At 33.4% G+C, this 23,121-nt stretch overlaps 1 protein-coding gene across 3 annotated transcripts in view; it reads left to right on the forward strand.

Annotated features, from left to right (window-relative positions):
* LOC138325742 (prostaglandin E2 receptor EP4 subtype-like) overlaps positions 1-22,125 on the forward strand; it is a 71,984-nt gene extending 49,859 nt beyond the window's left edge. For all 3 annotated transcript variants that reach the window (XM_069271599.1, XM_069271601.1, XM_069271600.1), the window contains exons 3-4: positions 15,031-15,848; positions 20,473-22,125. In XM_069271599.1, coding sequence (XP_069127700.1) covers positions 15,031-15,848; positions 20,473-20,506 — 852 coding nt within the window. In that variant the 3' untranslated portion in view covers positions 20,507-22,125. The remainder of the gene's footprint in view (positions 1-15,030; positions 15,849-20,472) is intronic.
* Positions 22,126-23,121: the final 996 nt, after the last annotated feature.

The following is a 23,121-nucleotide window of genomic DNA, read 5'->3' on the forward strand; positions in this document are numbered from 1 at the left end:
AGATAATACTTGTGTACATTTACAATACCAAAACTAGATAATACCTGTGTACATTTACAATACCAAACTAGATAATACCTGTGTACATTTACAATACCAAAACTAGATAATACCTGTGTACATTTACAATACCAAAACTAGATAATACCTGTGTACATTCACAATACCAAACTAGATAATACCTGTGTACATTCACAATACCAAAACTAGATAATACCTGTGTACATTCACACAACCAAAACTAGATAATACCTGTGTACATTTACAATACCAAAACTAGATAATACCAGTGTACATTTACAATACCAAACTAGATAATACAAGTGTACATTTACAATACCAAAACTAGATAATACCTGTGCACATTTACAATACCAAACTAGATAATACCTGTGTACATTTACAATACCAAACTAGATAATACCTGTGTACATTTACAATACCAAACTAGATAATACTGTGTACATTTACAATACAAAACTAGATAATACCTGTGTACATTTACAATACCAAAACTAGATAATACCTGTGTACATTTACAATACCAAACTAGATAATACCTGTGTACATTTACAATACCAAAACTAGATAATACCTGTGTACATTTACAATACCAAAACTAGATAATACTGTGTACATTTACAATACCAAACTAGATAATACCTGTGTACATTTACAATACCAAAAACTAGATAATACCTGTGTACATTCACAATACCAAAACTAGATAATACCTGTGTACATTCACAAAACCAAAACTAGATAATACCTGTGTACATTTACAATACCAAACTAGATAATACCTGTGTACATTTACAATACCAAACTAGATAATACCTGTGTACATTTACAATACCAAACTAGATAATACCTGTGTACATTTACAATACCAAACTAGATAATACCTGTGTACATTTACAATACCAAAACTAGATAATACCTGTGTACATTTACAATACCAAACTAGATAATACTTGTGTACATTCACAATACCAAAAACTAGATAATACCTGTGTACATTTACAATACCAAACTAGATAATACCTGTGTACATTTACAATACCAAATCTAGATAATACCTGTGTACATTCACAATACCAAAACTAGATAATACTTGTGTACATTCACAATACCAAAACTAGATAATACCTGTGTACATTTACAATACCAAAACTAGATAATACATGTGTACATTTACAATACCAAAACTAGATAATACTGTGTACATTTACAATACCAAAACTAGATAATACCTGTGTACATTTACAATACCAAAACTAGATAATACTGTGTACATTTACAATACCAAACTAGATAATACTGTGTACATTACAATACCAAACTAGATAATACTGTGTACATTTACAATACCAAACCAGATAATACAAGTGTACATTTACAATACCAAAACTAGATAATACCTGTGTACATTTACAATACCAAACTAGATAATACCTGTGTACATTTACAATACCAAACTAGATAATACCTGTGTACATTTACAATACCAAACTAGATAATACCTGTGTACATTTACAATACCAAAACTAGATAATACCTGTGTACATTTACAATACCAAACTAGATAATACCTGTGTACATTCACAATACCAAACTAGATAATACTGTGTACATTTACAATACCAAAACTAGATAATACCTGTGTACATTTACAATACCAAACTAGATAATACCTGTGTACATTTACAATACCAAAACTAGATAATACCTGTGTACATTTACAATACCAAAACTAGATAATACCTGTGTACATTTACAATACCAAAACTAGATAATACCTGTGTACATTTACAATACCAAACTAGATAATACCTGTGTACATTTACAATACCAAACTAGATAATACCTGTGTACATTTACAATACCAAACTAGATAATACTGTGTACATTTACAATAACAATAAACTAGATAATACCTAGTGTACATTTACAATACCAAACTAGATAATACCTGTGTACATTTACAATACCAAAACTAGATAATACCTGTGTACATTTACAATACCAAACTAGATAATACCTGTGTACATTTACAATACCAAACTAGATAATACCTGTGTACATTTACAATACCCAAAACTAGATAATACTGTGTACATTTACAATACCAAACTAGATAATACCTGTGTACATTTACAATACCAAACTAGATAATACTGTGTACATTTACAATACCAAAACTAGATAATACCTGTGTACATTTACAATACCAAACTAGATAATACCTGTGTACATTCACAATACCAAACTAGATAATACCTGTGTACATTTACAATACCAAAACTAGATAATACCTGTGTACATTTACAATACCAAAACTAGATAATACTGTGTACATTACAATACCAAACTAGATAATACTGTGTACATTACAATACCAAAACTAGATAATACCTGTGTACATTTACAATACCAAAACTAGATAATACCTGTGTACATTTACAATACCAAAACTAGATAATACATGTGTACATTTACAATACCAAACTAGATAATACCAGTGTACATTTACAATACCAAACTAGATAATACCTGTGTACATTTACAATACCAAATCTAGATAATACCTGTGTACATTCACAATACCAAAACGAGATATACCTGTGTACATTTCCAAAACCAAAACTAGATAATACCTGTGTACATTTACAATACCAAAACTAGATAATACCTGTGTACATTTACAATACCAAAACTAGATAATACCTGTGTACATTTACAATACCAAAACTAGATAATACCTGTGTACATTTACAATACCAAAACTAGATAATACCTGTGTACATTTACAATACCAAACTAGATAATACCTGTGTACATTTACAATACCAAAACTAGATAATACTGTGTACATTTACAATACCAAACTAGATAATACTGTGTACATTTACAATACCAAAACTAGATAATACCTGTGTACATTTACAATACCAAAACTAGATAATACCTGTGTACATTTACAATACCAAAACTAGATAATACCTGTGTACATTTACAATACCAAAACTAGATAATACCTGTGTACATTTACAATACCAAAACTAGATAATACCTGTGTACATTTACAAAACCAAAACTAGATAATACCTGTGTACATTTACAATACCAAAACTAGATAATACCTGTGTACATTTACAATACCAAACTAGATAATACCTGTGTACATTTACAATACCAAACTAGATAATACCTGTGTACATTTACAATACCAAACTAGATAATACTGTGTACATTTACAATACCAAAACTAGATAATACTGTGTACATTTACAATACCAAAACTAGATAATACCTGTGTACATTTACAATACCAAAACTAGATAATACATGTGTACATTTACAATACAAAACTAGATAATACTGTGTACATTTACAATACCAAAACTAGATAATACTGTGTACATTTACAATACCAAACTAGATAATACCTGTGTACATTTACAATACCAAAACTAGATAATACCTGTGCACATTTACAATACCAAACTAGATAATACCTGTGTACATTCACAATACCAAACTAGATAATACCTGTGTACATTTACAATACCAAAACTAGATAATACCTGTGTACATTTACAATACCAAACTAGATAATACCTGTGTACATTTACAATACCAAAACTAGATAATACCTGTGTACATTTACAATACCAAAACTAGATAATACCTGTGTACATTCACAATACCAAACTAGATAATACCTGTGTACATTCACAATACCAAACTAGATAATACCAGTGTACATTTACAATACCAAACTAGATAATACAAGTGTACATTTACAATACCAAAACTAGATAATACCTGTGTACATTTACAATACCAAACTAGATAATACCTGTGTACATTCACAATACCAAACTAGATAATACCTGTGTACATTTACAATACCAAAACTAGATAATACGTGTACATTTACAATACCAAACTAGATAATACTTGTGTACATTCACAATACCAAACTAGATAATACTGTGTACATTACAATACCAAACTAGATAATACTGTTACATGTACATTTACAATACCAAAACTAGATAATACCTGTGTACATTTACAATACCAAACTAGATAATACCTGTGTACATTCACAATACCAAACTAGATAATACCTGTGTACATTTACAATACCAAAACTAGATAATACCTGTGTACATTCACAATTCCAAAACTAGATAATACCTGTGTACATTTACAATACCAAAACTAGATAATACCTGTGTACATTTACAATACCAAACTAGATAATACCTGTGTACATTTACAATACCAAACTAGATAATACCTGTGTACATTTACAATACCAAACTAGATAATACCTGTGTACATTTACAATACCAAACTAGATAATACCTGTGTACATTCACAATACCAAACTAGATAATACCTGTGTACATTTACAATACCAAACTAGATAATACCTGTGTACATTTACAATACCAAACTAGATAATACCTGTGTACATTTACAATACCAAACTAGATAATACCTGTGTACATTTACAATACCAAAACTAGATAATACCTGTGTACATTTACAATACCAAAACTAGATAATACCTGTGTACATTTACAAAACTAGATAATACATGTGTACATTTACAATACCAAAACTAGATAATACATGTGTACATTTACAATACCAAAACTAGATAATACATGTGTACATTTACAATACCAAAACTAGATAATACATGTGTACATTTACAATACCAAAACTAGATAATACCTGTGTACATTTACAATACCAAACTAGATAATACCTGTGTACATTTACAATACCAAACTAGATAATACCTGTGTACATTTACAATACCAAACTAGATAATACCTGTGTACATTTACAATACCAAAACTAGATAATACCTGTGTACATTTACAATACCAAAACTAGATAATACCTGTGTACATTTACAATACCAAAACTAGATAATACCTGTGTACATTTACAATACCAAAACTAGATAATACCAGTGTACATTTACAATACCAAAACTAGATAATACCTGTGCACATTTACAATACCAAACTAGATAATACCTGTGTACATTTACAATACCAAACTAGATAATACCTGTGTACATTTACAATACCAAAACTAGATAATACATGTGTACATTTACAATACCAAAACTAGATAATACATGTGTACATTTACAATACCAAAACTAGATAATACCTGTGTACATTTACAATACCAAAACTAGATAATACATGTATACATTTACAATACCAAAACTAGATAATACATGTGTACATTTACAATACCAAAACTAGATAATACATGTGTACATTTACAATACCAAAACTAGATAATACATGTGTACATTTACAATACCAAAACTAGATAATACATGTGTACATTTACAATACCAAAACTAGATAATACCTGTGTACATTTACAATACCAAACTAGATAATACAAGTGTACATTTACAATACCAAAACTAGATAATACCTGTGTACATTTACAATACCAAACTAGATAATACTTGTGTACATTCACAATACCAAAACTAGATAATACCTGTGTACATTTACAATACCAAACTAGATAATACCTGTGTACATTTACAATACCAAACTAGATAATACCTGTGTACATTTACAATACCAAACTAGATAATACAAGTGTACATTTACAATACCAAACTAGATAATACCTGTGTACATTCACAATACCAAACTAGATAATACCTGTGTACATTTACAATACCAAAACTAGATAATACCAGTGTACATTTACAATACCAAAACTAGATAATACTGTGTACATTACAATACCAAACTAGATAATACCTGTGTACATTCACAATACCAAACTAGATAATACCTGTGTACATTTACAATACCAAAACTAGATAATACCTGTGTACATTTACAATACCAAAACTAGATAATACCTGTGTACATTCACAATACCAAAACTAGATAATACCTGTGTACATTCACAATACCAAAACTAGATAATACCTGTGTACATTTACAATACCAAAACTAGATAATACCTGTGTACATTTACAATACCAAACTAGATAATACTTGTGTACATTCACAATTCCAAAACTACATAATACCTGTGTACATTTACAATACTAAAACTAGATAATACCAGTGTACATTTACAATACCACACTAGATAATACCTGTGTACATTTACAATACCAAACTAGATAATACCTGTGTACATTCACAATACCAAACTAGATAATACTTGTGTACATTCACAATACCAAACTAGATAATACCTGTGTACATTTACAATACCAAACTAGATAATACCTGTGTACATTCACAAAACCAAACTAGATATACCTGTGTACATTTACAAAACCAAAACTAGATAATACCTGTGTACATTTACAATACCAAAACAGATAATACTGTGTACTTACATTTACAATACAAAACTAGATAATACCTGTGTACATTTTCCAACAATACCAAAACTAGATAATACCTGTGTACATTTCACAATACCAAAACTAGATAATACCTAGTACATTTACAATACCAAATTAGATATACTTGTGTACATTCACAATACCAAAACTAGATAATACCTGTGTACATTTACAATACCAAACTAGATAATACCAGTGTACATTTACAATACCAAACTAGATAATACCTGGTAATACCTGTGTACATTTACAATACCAAAACTAGATATACCAGTGTACATTTACAATACCAAACTAGATAATACCTGTGTACATTTACAATACCAAACTAGATAATACCTGTGTACATTTACAATACCAAAACTAGATAATACATGTGTACATTTACAATACCAAAACTAGATAATACCTGTGTACATTTACAATACCAAATCTAGATAATACTTGTGTACATTCACAATACCAAAACTAGATAATACTTGTGTACATTCACAATACCAAAACTAGATAATACCTGTGTACATTTACAATACCAAACTAGATAATACCAGTGTACATTTACAATACCAAACTAGATAATACCTGTGTACATTTACAATACCAAAACTAGATAATACCAGTGTACATTTACAATACCAAACTAGATAATACTTGTGTACATTCACAATACCAAACTAGATAATACCAGTGTACATTCACAATACCAAACTAGATAATACCAGTGTACATTTACAATACCAAATCTAGATAATACATGTGTACATTTACAATACCAAACTAGATAATACCAGTATACATTTACAATACCAAACCAGATAATACAAGTGTACATTTACAATACCACACTAGATAATACAAGTGTACATTTACAATACCAAACTAGATAATACCAGTATACATTTACAATACCATAACTAGATAATACATGTGTACATTTACAATACCAAACCAGATAATACAAGTGTACATTTACAATACCACACTAGATAATACCTGTGTATATTCAAAATACCATAACTAGATAATACATGTGTACATTTACGATACTAAAACTAGATAATACCTATGTACATTCACAATACCAAAACTAGATAATACATGTGTACATTCCCCATGAAATGGGAGTCATGTTTTAAATATTGAGTAGTTTTGTATGACGGTATTTTTATAGGGGATAGTTAGATAGGTTGTGTGTTCGCAATAAACAATGTTGGAGTAGAACAAAAATTAAGTTGGCATTGGCATGTGTTCACTGTGATGTCCGTCCTATATATATCAAAGAGGACTAAAATACAAATACTTTGATTTGCAAAACTGAGCATTTGAATCAAAAATTGTTTTCTAAATTAATCATATATTTTACTCAAACACAAACAAAATGTTTTGTGATGTTTTCGTAAAAAGTCTATGGATTCAGTTCATTTGAGTTTATATAAACGTGTGTGTGTATTATTGTAAAGATGTCAACCTTCCTTGTGTGACCCATTAGTACCATTAAGTATTTGGTCTTGAATAGGACGTATTTGACGTCGCACTGAAGAAGGATTTAAGTTACGTCCTCTTCCGAGGTACCCGACGAAAATAGTACTTATTTATTATGTTTATCAATATGAGTATGCTTCAGTAAGATATCAGTATAACGCTTACTGTTGTTGTCTGTTCTTACATATAGTGGAATAACATGGTGTAGCCTTCTTCAATATTCCCAAACTCTTCATTCATTAATGTTAAAAATCTCCTCATTCATCAATGTTTACACACTCCTCATTCATCAAAGTTCACACGCTCCTAACTCACTCATCAATGTTCACAAACTCCTCATTCATCAATGTTCACAAACTCCCCATTCATCAATGTTCACAAACTTTCCATTCATCAATGTTCACACATTCCTCATTTATCAATGTTCAAACACTCCTCATTAATCAATGTTCACAAACTCCCCATTCATCAAAGTTCACAAACTTTTCATTCACCAATGTTCACACAATCCTCATTCATCAATGTTCACACACTACTCATTTATCAATGTTCACACACTCCTCATTCATCTATGTTCACAAACTCCCCATTCATCAAAGTTCACAAATTTTTCATTCATCAATGTTCACACACTCCTCATTCATCAATGTTCACACACTCCTCATTCATCAATGTTCACAAACTCCCCATTCATCAATGTTCACACACTCCTCATTCATCAATGTTCATACACTCCTCATTCATCAATGTTCACACACTCCTCATTCATCAATGTTCACACACTCCTCATTCATCAATGTTCACACACTCCTCATTCATCAATGTTCACACACTCCTCATTCATCAATGATCACACAATCCTCATTCATCAATATTCACACACTCCTCATTCATCAATGTTCACACACTCCTTATTTATCAATGTTCACAAACTTTTCATTCATCAATGTTCACACACTCCTCATTTATCAAGGTTCACAAACTCCTCATCCATCAATGTTCACACACTCCTTATTCATCATTGTTCACACACTCCTCATTCATCAATGTTCACAAAATTCTCATACATCAATGTTCACAAACTCCCCATTCATCAATGTTCACACACTCTTCATTCATCAATGTTCACACACTCCTCATTCATCAATGTTCACACACTCCTCATTCATCAATGTTCACACACTCCTCATTCATCAATGTTCACACACTCCTCATTCATCAATGATCACACACTCCTCATTCATCAATGTTCACACACTCCTCATTCATCAATGTTCACAAAATCCTCATTCATCAATGTTCACACACTCCTCATTCATCAATGTTCACAAACTCCTCATTCATCAATGTTCACAAACTTTTCATTATCAATGTTCAATTCTTTTCATATATCATTGTTCAAACACTCCTCATTCATCAATGTTCACAAACTCCTCATTCATCAATGTTCACACACTCCTCATCCATCAATGTTCACACACTCCTCAATCATCAATTTTCTATAACTCCTCATTCATCAATGTTCACAAACTCCTCATTTATCAATGTTCACACACTCCTCATTCATCAATGTTCACACACTCCTCATTCATCAATGTTCACACACTCCTCATTCATCAATGTTCACACACTCCTCATTCATCAATGTTCACAAACTCCTCATTCATCAATGTTCACAAACTTTTCATTCATCAATGTTCACACACTCCTCATTCATCAATGTTCACAAACTCCTCATTCATCAATGTTCACACACTCCTCATTCATCAATGTTCACACACTCCTCATTCATCAATGTTCACAAAATTCTCATACATCAATGATCACACAATCCTCATTCATCAATATTCACACATTCTTCATTCACCAATGTTCACACACACTCCTCATTGTTCAATGATCACACATTCTTCATTCACCAATGTTCACACACTTCTCATTCATCAATGATCATACAATCCTCATTCATCAATGATCACACACTCCTCATTCATCAATGTTCACACACTCCTCATTCATCAATGATCACAAAATCGTCATTCATCAATGTTCACACACTCCTCATTCATCAATGTTCACAAACTCCTCAATTATCAATGTTCACAAATTTTTCATATATCATTGTTCAAACACTCCTCATTCATCAATGTTCACACACTCCTCATTCATCAATGTTCACACACTCCTCATTCATCAATGTTCACACACACTCCCTCATCATCAATGTTCACACACTCCTCATTCATCAATGTTCACAAACTCCTCATTCATCAATGTTCACACACTCCTCATTCATCAATGTTCACACACTCCTAATTCATCAATGATCACACAACTCCTCATTCATCAATGTTCACACACTCCTCATTCATCAATGTTCACACACTCCTCATTTATCAATGTTCACACACTCTTCATTCATTAATGTTCACACACTCCTCATTCATCAATGATCACACAATCCTCATTCATCAATGTTCACACACTCCTCATTCATCAATGTTCACACACTCCTCATTCATCAATGATCACACAATCCTCATTCATCAATATTCACACACTCCTCATTCATCAATGTTCACACACTCCCCATTCATCAATGTTCACAAACTTTTCATTCATCAATGTTCACACACTCCTCATTCATCAATGTTCACACACTCCTCATTCATCAATGTTCACACACTCCTCATTCATCAATGTTCACACACTCCTCATTCATCAATGTTCACACACTCCTCATTCATCAATGATCACACAATCCTCATTCATCAATGTTCACACACTCCTCATTCATCAATGTTCACAAACTCCTCATTCATCAATGTTCACACACTCCTCATTCATCAATGATCACACACTCCTCATTCATCAATGTTCACACACTCCTCATTCATCAATGTTCACACACTCCTCATTTATCAATGTTCACAAACTTTTCATTCATCAATGTTCACACACTCCTCATTCATCAATGTTCACACACTCCTCATTCATCAATGTTCACACACTCCTCATTCATCAATGTTCACACACTCCTCATTCATCAATGTTCACACACTCCTCATTCATCAATGTTCACAAACTCCTCAATTATCAATGTTCACAAATTTTTCATATATCATTGTTCAAACACTCCTCATTCATCAATGTTCACAAACTCCTCATTCATCAATGTTCACACACTCCTCATCCATCAATGTTCACACACTCCTCAATCATCAATTTTCTATAACTCCTCATTCATCAATGTTCACAAACTCCTCATTTATCAATGATCACACAATCCTCATTCATCAATGTTCACACACTTCTAATTCATCAATGATCACACAATCCTCAATTATCAATGTTCACACACTCCTCATTCATCAATGTTCACACACTCCTTATTTATCAATGTTCACAAACTTTTCATTCATCAATGTTCACACACTCCTCATTTATCAAGGTTCACAAACTCCTCATCCATCAATGTTCACACACTCCTTATTCATCATTGTTCACACACTCCTCATTCATCAATGTTCACAAAATTCTCATACATCAATGATCACACAATCCTCATTCATCAATATTCACACATTCTTCATTCACCAATGTTCACACACTCCTCATTGTTCAATGATCACACATTCTTCATTCATCAATGTTCACACACTTCTCATTCATCAATGATCACACACTCCTCATTCATCAATGATCACACACTCCTCATTCATCAATGTTCACACACTCCTCATTCATCAATGATCACAAAATCGTCATTCATCAATGTTCACACACTCCTCATTCATCAATGTTCACAAACTCCTCAATTATCAATGTTCACAAATTTTTCATATATCATTGTTCAAACACTCCTCATTCATCAATGTTCAACAAACTCCTCATTCATCAATGTTCACACACTCCTCATCCATCAATGTTCACACACTCCTCAATCATCAATTTTCTATAACTCCTCATTCATCAATGTTCACAAACTCCTCATTTATCAATGATCACACAATCCTCATTCATCAATGTTCACACACTTCTAATTCATCAATGATCACACAATCCTCAATTATCAATGTTCACACACTCCTCATTCATCAATGTTCACACACTCCTCATTTATCAATGTTCACACACTCCTCATTCATCAATGTTCACACACTCCTCATTCATCAATGATCACACACTCCTCATTCATCAATGTTCACAAACTCCTCATTCATCAATGTTCACAAACTCCTCATTCATCAATGTTCACAAACTCCTCATTCATCAATGTTCACACACTCATCATTCATCAAAGTTCACACGCTTCTCAGTCACCCATCAATGTTCACAAACTCCTCATTCATCAATGTTCACAAACTCCCCATTCATCAATGTTCACAAACTTTCCATTCATCAATGTTCACACACTCCTCATTCATCAATGTTCACATACTCCTCATTCATCAATATTCCACACACTCCTCATTCATCAATGATCATACAATCCTCATTCATCAATATTCACACACTCCTCATTCATCAATGTTCACACACTCCTTATTTATCAATATTCACAAACTTTTCATTCATCAATGATCACACACTCCTCATTTATCAAGGTTCACAAACTCCTCATTCATCATTGTTCACACACTCCTCATTCATCAATGTTCACAAACTTTTCATACATCAATGATCACACACTCCTCATTCATCAATGATCACACACTCCTCATTCATCAATGTTCACACACTCCTCATTCATCAATTTTCACACACTCCTCATTCATCAATAATCACAAAATCCTCATTCATCAATGTTCACAAACTCCTCATTTATCAATGTTCACAAACTCCTCATTCATCAATGATCACACAATCGTCATTCATCAATGTTCACACACTCCTCATTCATCAATGTTCACAAACTCCTCATTCATCAATGTTCACAAACTCCTCATTCATCAATGATCACACAATCCTCATTCATCAATGTTCACACACTTCTCATTCATCAATGTTCACACACTCCTCATTCATCAATGTTCACACACTCCTCATTCATCAATGTTCACAAACTTCTCATCCATCAATGATCACACAATCCTCATTCATCAATGATCACACAATCCTCATTCATCAATGTTCACACACTCTTTATTTATCAATGTTCACAAACTCCTCATTCATCAATGTTCACACACTCCTCATTCATCAATGTTCACACACTCCTCATTCATCAATGATCACACAATCCTCATTCATCAATGTTCACACACTCCTCATTCATCAATGTTCACCCACTCCTCATTCATCAATGTTGACACACTCCTCATCCATCAATGATCACACAATCCTCATTCATCAATGTTCACAAACTCCTCAATTATCAATGTTCACAAACTTTCATATATCATTGTTCTCACACTCCTCATTCATCAATGTTCACACACTCCTCATCCATCAATGTTCACACACTCCTCAATCATCAATGTTCACACACTCCTCATTCATCAATGATCACACAATCCTCATTCATCAATGTTCACAAACTCCTCATTCATCAATGTTCACACGCTCTTCATTCATCAATGATCACACAATCCTCATTCATCAATGTTCACAAACTCCTCATTCATCAATGTTCACACGCTCTTCATTCATCAATGATCACACACTCCTCATCCATCAATTTTCACACACTCCTCATTCATCAATGATCACACACTCCTCTTTCATCAATGATCACACAATCCTCATTCATCAATGTTCACACATTCCTCATTCATCAATGATCACACACTTCTCATCCATCAATGATCACACAATCCTCATTCATCAATGTTCACACACTCAATATTTATCAATGTTCACACACTCCTCATTCATCAATGTTCACACACTCCTCATTCATCAATGTTCACACACTCCTCATTCATCAATGTTCACACACTCCTCATTCATCAATGTTCACACAATCCTCATTCATCAATGTTAAGAGTTTAAATGTGTCATTGGAGTAGATAAATTATACGAACATAGATAACTGACATATTACTGGAGGTGACGTGAAAGTCATGTAAAACAATAACCCTTATTTTGCTTATATCAACTCTTTGTTCCAGGCAATTTGTGAAGTTTAGAAGACATCTTATTTTAACATTTTTGGTACTGAGGAATTGCCTTGAAAATATTATTTCACAAAAAATCATTTCCTATCCATTATTTAAATTATCACATGATTCGGCTATACTTACTCATCCCCTGGTTGAACCATTTTATGCCAGTGTTCACTACCATTCAAGCCCGCCCAATTCAGAATACATATAACTAAAACAGGAAGATTTGTCTAAATTTGACCTTTTTTTATGTTTAATGGATTAGGGAAATACAACACCATGTTTTGTTGAAAAAATTCACCATACCGGATTTGTTTGAAGACGGCTGAAATAGGCAAAATACATTTGAATTTTGCAATTAACTTAGTTGAAATTAAAAAATAAATAAACACTTTGTTTGTTTACTGTTTCATACTACAAACCGACCACGCCATTTTAAGAATTAACATTTCATAGTATCGAAATGATTCGAGCCTGTTAATCAAATCAAATACACCATTACGAATATTAAATAATTTATTGTTTCTAATAATATCGATTATTTTAAGTATTGATGGAAACGCTAATGACTCTCACAGGAATTAAGCATTGAACAGTATTATACCATTCCTCATCTATATCATATAAACCGTTCACTTTCTGAATAATGGAAATATCTTTAGGATTATACATGATTTGCTGAATGCCGAGCCAACAAACATAAAGGAAGGCGAAGCAAAAAACGAAATCAATTTGTAAACTGAAGTAACTCATTTAATTATTCCATAATGAATTAAAAAAAACCTTTTGAACAGATTCCGTTACATCATATAAATTCGATTTAACTTGCACACATAGATCAAAAACAATAATGATGAAAATGTAAGTAAAATGCACTTACATGTATTATAACGAAAGAATTACATGCGTATCAAAGGAACACTTTAAGTGTTGCTGTTTGATTCTAGCCTTTACTTAATATTATACTTTAATTTCATTATTTATGTGTTATTCATACAAAATATTTTGTTTTAGGTCCAAATTGTCGTCACCATGGCAACTGGTAGTCATAACTACATCGTCGATCTTACAGTGATCCGATTGGCTAGCCTTAATCAGACATTAGACCCGTGGATTTATATTCTTCTCCGAAAATCTATTCTGGACAAACTCAAGAACAGTTTTAGAAAACTTTGTTGTTTTTGCTGTCCGAACACAGATGCAGAAGATGCTGTGGACCAAAATGCGCACGCACATCATCTTCGGTGTTTCCGGAAACAGCATCACGCAGCAGGACCGCAGCATCTGTGTCACTATCAAAATGTTCCCCCTGTGGTGGCGGGGTCGTGTCGAACGCACTCAAAGAAATGTTCCAAAAGATCAGACGGAAGTAAAAATAAAAAGCATTCACTTCCGGATGTGATGAGAGAAGCACATTCTCTTAGCCCTTCTGTCGACTTACTCAGACCAGATGTTGCTGCTGGCGACACCTACAATGAAATATGCAATCAATGCCAATCAACTCAATCAAAGTTAGAGAAAAAATCCTCCCTGCCAGTGGACTTTGTCAATAATTTTGGGCAACAGTATAGTCAAGTATCCGATGGAGATAGTGACAGTTCATCAAGCCATGAACACTGTAACATTTGTTCGGGTGTGGACGATTCTCAGACAAATGACGTGTTTTCCGAGCCCGCTGTGGAGACTTTGGAGTCGGAAGTGTTTATGACAAAGACCACGACAAACAGTGGATTAGGAGAATCTCGGAATCTCCTTCAGGCCCCAGTCTCCAGATCCCGTCAACATCTTTACTCTGACGTCATTCCATCATTTAGGTCATTTCGAATTCCAAGGTAACTCAAACCGAAGCTATCTCTCCAAATAAATAATTCCCCATAGTTTTGTCTGAATTGTTAGGAAATCATACCAGTAAGCACTAGAACCTGGATCCAGTTTCATGAATATTCTAACTTAAAATTGGAAGGCTTACAGAAGAAGGAATTTTCCTTAACTTCTTTAGGCTTTCATATAGACAATTTTAAGATTAGAAATTCCCAAAAGTAAATATATGGAATGTTGATGAGAGTGTACCCAGGGTAGTGGTAAAGTAGATAAAGGTTCAGTCAATTTACTCGCCCCGACAAGTGGGAATTATATTGTCATGTATAGGGAGTAGTGCACAACTTAGAATAAAATGCCATGAAGGACTTAGAAGGGAGAAAAATGGGAATATAGTATCATTATTCTAACTCTAATAATTTCTCCTTTGTCTAATGTAGAAGTGTGGCGTGTTATCTGTCTAATGGTTGTGTAACAGTTTATTTTATTGGCCACCTTACTAACCAAGCTAGTACATGGGGTCTTCCTTACCTTCAGCCTATATAGCCGATTAAAGTGGACTTATTAAGTCATTTCGCATTATGATAAGCCTTATTATGATACCACAGTGTTTATGTATCCTTTCTAGCTCGGGTGGGTTAACTGGAGTTTCATTTTTGCTTGCAATAGTATGAATCTTACCTTGGTGATGAAGTTGGTGTCACTAGGTCGACGCCCAATAGTCAGGATCACGTTACTAGTATTACTCTGTTCACATTATATGTACAAAATAGTTCTGGCAATGTATGTTACTAAACCGGTTTTTTCTGTACGAGTATTTAAGTTCGTCGTTAATTGTAAAAGAACATTAGGTTGTACATAAAGTTTTGAAAGATTAATGAGGAAAGGTCTCGCAAGGTAATGTCGTCTGCTCCAGTCTTTTACCTACAGTGTGACATGTGACATATGATATAGAACTCCTTTCAATAGTCCCAATAGTGTTTCAGTGACAGCGACATTACGTAATTACAGCAGAACAATGGTGTTGAAATGTCGATGTTTAGAAATAACGTAGATGACTTCATAAACATCACTAATGAATAACGTATACAGGGTGTCCCAAAAAAACATGTCCCGAGTTTGACGCTTTATAAAAATTGTTTTGATAGACGGAGGAATTTTATCTATATACCATTAGAAAGGTAGTGATCTGCTCTGTACAACGATATATAACAACCAGGACAAATAACTTTTTGTTAATACTTATATTGAAAATCGAGAGAAAGTCATATTTCACTAATTTTGCGATTTGTTCAGAAAATCAATAACTTTCATTTCAAGAATGGGCGCGAGGTATCCGACCTTTTTCGATGACATGATGAATTCTGTCCCTGAAATTCCTCACCAACTCACACTTCTGTAAATCTACTTCCTGGAGATGGATTGCATACCTGGGTGACATTTCATAACATTTCATTTACTAAAGTAGGGGATTTTCCAACCGCATTGTAGAGTTCAATATCTTTAGCCTGAATCTTCATGGTGCTAGAAAGTCACCAAAATGTGACATAATCGATGATGTCATCATTTCTATTATGATGTCATCACACAAAATGATGATGTTATAGATACATTGGTACCCAATTAAGTTAAATTTGGATACTCCTGCTTTCCAAATCATTTTGAATTTTCATAAAAAAGTTTAGTATTGCAAAAGTTATTACCTGTCACAGTTGGGACATGTTTTTTGGGACACCCTGTATATGCGTAGAAATCAGATTCGATAAGTGGCTGTTTAGTATGACTGCACATGCGTAACACATCGACGTTTCATGTGCTGCAATCATCTAATGAACCTTACTTAGTTCTCTTTGTGAATGGTCTGCCATAATTGTTTCATTCCGGTTGTATAGCCATCTTGTATGCCCGCCCTTTTGCGATGGAGCCTAGTTTACCAGCCGATCCATTATCTATACCAGATTTTTATAGTGTTTTATAGACCTCTAGTAATCATCGATCTATAACAGAAGCTTGATTCGGCCACGAAATACTGTGACGTACTCGTAATGGTGAAATGGTATTAACCAATGTTTGTTTCACTTTTACGAAAATGTCACATGGGAATGGAAATAGTATTTATATACAGACGAAGCCACCCACGTGTATATAGACACATATTTAGGGCTTTAACATGATAAAACAATAGGAAAGGATTGGTCATGGCAGGAGAAAAGGTTTAGATATCGTATAGTGATGGGTGTTTCGAGTGACTGTTAATGTACATATTTTAACGATTGTTTTCTGCACTCATTGTTGCTCTAAAATACGATGGCGGTACATTTCATATTTTATATTGTTTATGTCGCCATTAAAGTCATTGCACACAAATTATTTAACGCGCTAACTTGTTTTCTAACCTGTTCATGACTTAATTAATTACGCTAACCTCTTCATGACTTTTTTTAATGTGCTAACCTGTTCATGACTTTATTGAATGCGCTAAACTGTTCATGGCATTATCAAATGCGCTAACATGTTAATGACTTTATTAAACTCGCTAACCTGTTCATGACATTATTGAATGCGCTAACCTGTTTATGATTTTATTTATTGCGCTAAACTGTTCATGACTTTTTGCGCTAGAATCTTACTACGCCAAAATACTTTTTGAATGCGCTAACCTATTCATGACTTTATTAAATGCGCTAACATGTTCATGACTTTATTAAATGCGCTAACATGTTCATGACTTTATTAAATACGCTAACATGTTCATGACTTTATTAAATGCGCTAACCTGTTCATGACTTTATTAAATGCGCTAACCTGTTCATGACTTTATTAAATGCGCTAACATGGTCATGACTTTATTGAATGCGTTAACATATTCATGACTCTATCAAATGCGTTAACCTGTTCGTGACTTTATTGAATGTGTTAACCTATTCATGACTTTATTGAATGCGTTAACCTATTCATGACTTTATTGAATGCGTTAACCTGTTCGTGACTTTATTGAATGCGTTAACCTATTCATGACTTTATTGAATGCGTTAACCTGTTCGTGACTTTATTGAATGCACTAACCTGTTCGTGACTTTATTAAATGCGTTAACCTGTTCGTGACTTTATTGAATGCGTCAAATTGTTCGTGACTTTATTAAATGCGTTAACCTATTCATGACTTTATTGAATGCGCTAACCTGTTCATGACTTTATTAACTGGGTTAACCTATTCATGACTTTATTGAATGCGTTAACCTGTTCGTGACTTTATTGAATGCGCTAACCTATTCATGACTTTATTGAATGCGTTAACCTGTTCGTGACTTTATTGAATGCGCTAACCTGTTCATGACTTTATTGAATGCGTTAACCTATTCATGACATTATTGAATGCGTTTACCTGTTCGTGACTTTATTGAATGTGCTAACCTGTTCATGACTTTATTGAATGCGTTAACCTATTCATGACTTTATTGAATGCGTTAACCTGTTCGTGACTTTATTGAATGCGCTAACCTGTTCATGACTTTATTAAATGCGTTAACCTATTCATGACTTTATTGAATACGTTAACCTGTTCGTGACTTTATTGAATGCGTTAACCTGTTCATGACTTTATTGAATGCGTTTACCTGTTCGTGACTTTATTGAATGCGCTAACCTGTTCATGACTTTATTAAATGCGTTAACCTATTCATGACTTTATTGAATACGTTAACCTGTTCGTGACTTTATTGAATGCGTTAACCTATTCATGACTTTATTGAATGCGTTAACCTATTCATGACTTTATTGAATGCGTTTACCTGTTCATGACTTTATTGAATGCGCTAACCTGTTCATGACTTTATTAAATGCGTTAACCTATTCATGACTTTATTGAATGCGTTAACCTGTTCTTGACTTTATTGAATGCGCTAACCTGTTCATGACTTTATTAAATGCGTTAACCTATTCATGACTTTATTGAATGCGTTAACCTGTTCGTGACTTTATTGAATGCGCTAACCTATTCATGACTTTATTGAATGCGTTAACCTGTTCATGACTTTATTAAATGCGTTAACCTATTCATGACTTTATTGAATGCGTTAACTTGTTCTTGACTTTATTGAATGCGCTAACCTGTTCATGACTTTAATTAAGGCGCTTACCTGTTCATGACTTTATTGAATGCGCTAACCTGATTATGACTTTATTTATTGCGCTAACCTGTTCACGACTTTTTGCGCTAAAATCTTACTGCGCCAAAATACATTTTGGATGCGATAACCTATTCATGACTTTATTAAATGCGCTAACCTGTTCATGACTTTTTGCACTAAAATCTTACTACGCCAAAATGCACACGTTTTCATTATTTGAGGCAATAATAATAATCGATAAACCATTATTCAAATATTATTTACCGGAAGAGATGAAAAAGTTTCAAACAGGTTCAATAATGTTGTGTTGTAGGGTTTATATACTTATGTTGAGATCTTATGAGTAAAGGGTTCTAGTACTCCAGTTTAACACCCATTCCCCTGATAATCCTAATCATATGATCACGTTGGTAATTTTGACTTTACAAAGTACAGGTTGCTTTTTTTAATCCCTTTGATAAATATGTCAATTAACGACCTGTAAAATGTCTATATATGTGTGTTACAGGCGGAAGAGTAAACGAATTAAGTCGGCATCCTGATGACTGACACTTACAGACGTACAGGAAAAAGAACGACAACTCCGTGTCACTACTGGCGCCACGGGAGATAACTCCGTACCCTTATTGGAAACGTCGCAGGAAAATCCCGCCAATCTGCATAATGATGGAGATCAGAACCATGCACATATAACAGAATGATCTGCTTGAATGAAGTGTTCAACTTCAAAATATACGTTCCATGGGAAAATACTCTTCTGACCTTTCACGCAATCACTTTGAAGAATGCCCGAGGAGTTCCGATTGCTGTTGTACCCTGATAGGCCAGACAGAGAGACAGACAGATTCAATGTGTCCCCAAACATACTTTGACACTATACGAGGAGACAGATTGTGGCTAACAGAACAGAGCTCAGAAGACAGTTCCACTGTCAGAAATAAGAACGACGACAATATGTGACCGTCAGCAGTGTCTACATTTTGACCTATTTGCCAGTTGTTGCAAATGTGATTACACTAAATTTCATAAATTAAGTGTTTTTTTTAATTATTTTATTTTACAGAAGATGAAATCGGATGTTTTGAAGCAAAAGAAATATGCAAATTCCACTCATAATGTGATTAAGATATAATCGATGAAGATCTACTTTGTGTTCAATTTATTTAATAAATTAATTATTGCTTCAAATGATTTCAAAACAATACAACAGTACTGAAGAAATGAAAATTAGGTGGGCGTAAAATGTTGATTCACTGAGTTCGCCTATTAAATCTACTCATTTAAAACATATAAAGAAAATGCTTACAAATTTAATTCATATACTCAAGATATATCGGCCACAAGTGTGGTAGGACGAAAAATGGCATCCCAATGCAAGTACATGGTTCAGTAGCGTCAGAGAATATTCCAAGGGAGACAACTCTAACGCCAACTTCAGAAACTCTGATCAATTTTAGGTAACCTTATCAGCGAGTTAAAACCATCTCCTATCCTCGTCCTTGGTTGAAAAAAAACCGCTGCTTACATCACAAACAGTGATTAATAATTTTAAAAAAAATACATATATACATATATTTTACACACATGCATACAATTATGCATTTTCATATTTCCACTATCATTTCGCTTTCAAGTGTGACTTCTTGAAAAAATATTCTAAGACATTTGTTCTCACAAAATGTTTTCGATGAAATGCAAAGACACTTTCTGCTTTAAGCTCTCAAATTAATTAAAGATTAAAACAAATACAAAATTGTCTAAATCCCGATATATTTGGTGTCGTTGATAGAGTAAATATAACCATAGTAACATCACTATTGTCCAATATAAAGAAGCCAATATTTGAGGGATCAGAATCCATAATTTATACTACATAAGAAAGCTTGATGAAATGTGAGGATTTGGTGCATGTGAGTGAATACCGACATGATTTCTACTTGTAAAATGTTGAAACACGTGACATTTATTTAGTCATACAGTAACTTTGAATCGAGCGCGAAAGTATTACCGTGTGTGTGAGCGAGCGTGATTCGTTGTTGTTTGTAACTATATATATATATATATATCTTTAATCGTGTTTGCCTGCGGACAAACTTTTTGCTATAATGAGGGCATCCTCGACTGTGATAAACCATGCTTTATTGTAATAAATTATTTTTGTAAACAAGTTTTGTTTCTCCTTTTTGTTTCACTCTCTTCTAACCAGTTCCTGGTAACACTAAGGATGTCGTGAGTTCTCCCACTAAGAGGACATGGGTTCAATTCCTCGACCACTTTCATCATCGGCCAATCCCTTTGTTCATAAGGTTTTGACAGTAAAAAAAAAGAAGAAGAAAAGATTTTCACACTGCACATGTTTCTGTGTCTGATGTTCCAAGCTGTTCACGATGATTAATTGTCAGGTATATTACACTGGTCGATAGTGTATCATTCGGACCATTCGTCGGTGACTATTTGTTGCAAGAAAGATAACTCTAGCAACACACTCAAATAGATTGGTTTGACGACTTAAGTTGTATATTTACATTCCATGTTGCATTCGCCTATATACCACTAATACACCAAATTGTAGTATATGAGAGTATGTCTGCAATTTACAGTGATGAGGTCTCCGTGTAGGAATTGTATTTGACAATGAAAATAGATGAATGTATTGTCAAGAACTGAAAGTTTTGTTGAAATTGAAATCCACTGTAAACGATGTCTGGTGCACAATTTCATTAACAACAATACAGCATCGAAACACTGAGCGGAAAGTAACTATCAGGAATGAAAACATACAGATTATTTGACATAAAACTGCAAGGCATTAACGTTAAGCAACGATTTCATGTTTGGTATCAAGTCAATTGTTCAACTGTCGTTCGACCTGCCTTTATTTCCTGTCTCATCTAAACCATTACAACCGGGACTACACTACACCCAACTCGCTCCGCTATCGTCGTACCCTAGATCGAAGACTAGGCTGGTCGTCCTTACTGGTTTTATTGGCTCATGGTCATATATGAAGAACGGAAGGCATAGAGCTGTGTCAACAAAAACAGGAGATTGTCAACACAATTTTATCGTTTTTAGAAACATCGGCTTTGGAGATTCAGACGTATTTGGAACCGTTAGTCAATGAATTTCTTCGTTTACATTTTGTGTTTACCGTTAC

The sequence above is a fragment of the Argopecten irradians genome, chromosome 6, assembly GCF_041381155.1.
Source record: "Argopecten irradians isolate NY chromosome 6, Ai_NY, whole genome shotgun sequence".
NCBI classification, from domain to species: Eukaryota; Metazoa; Mollusca; class Bivalvia; order Pectinida; family Pectinidae; genus Argopecten; species Argopecten irradians.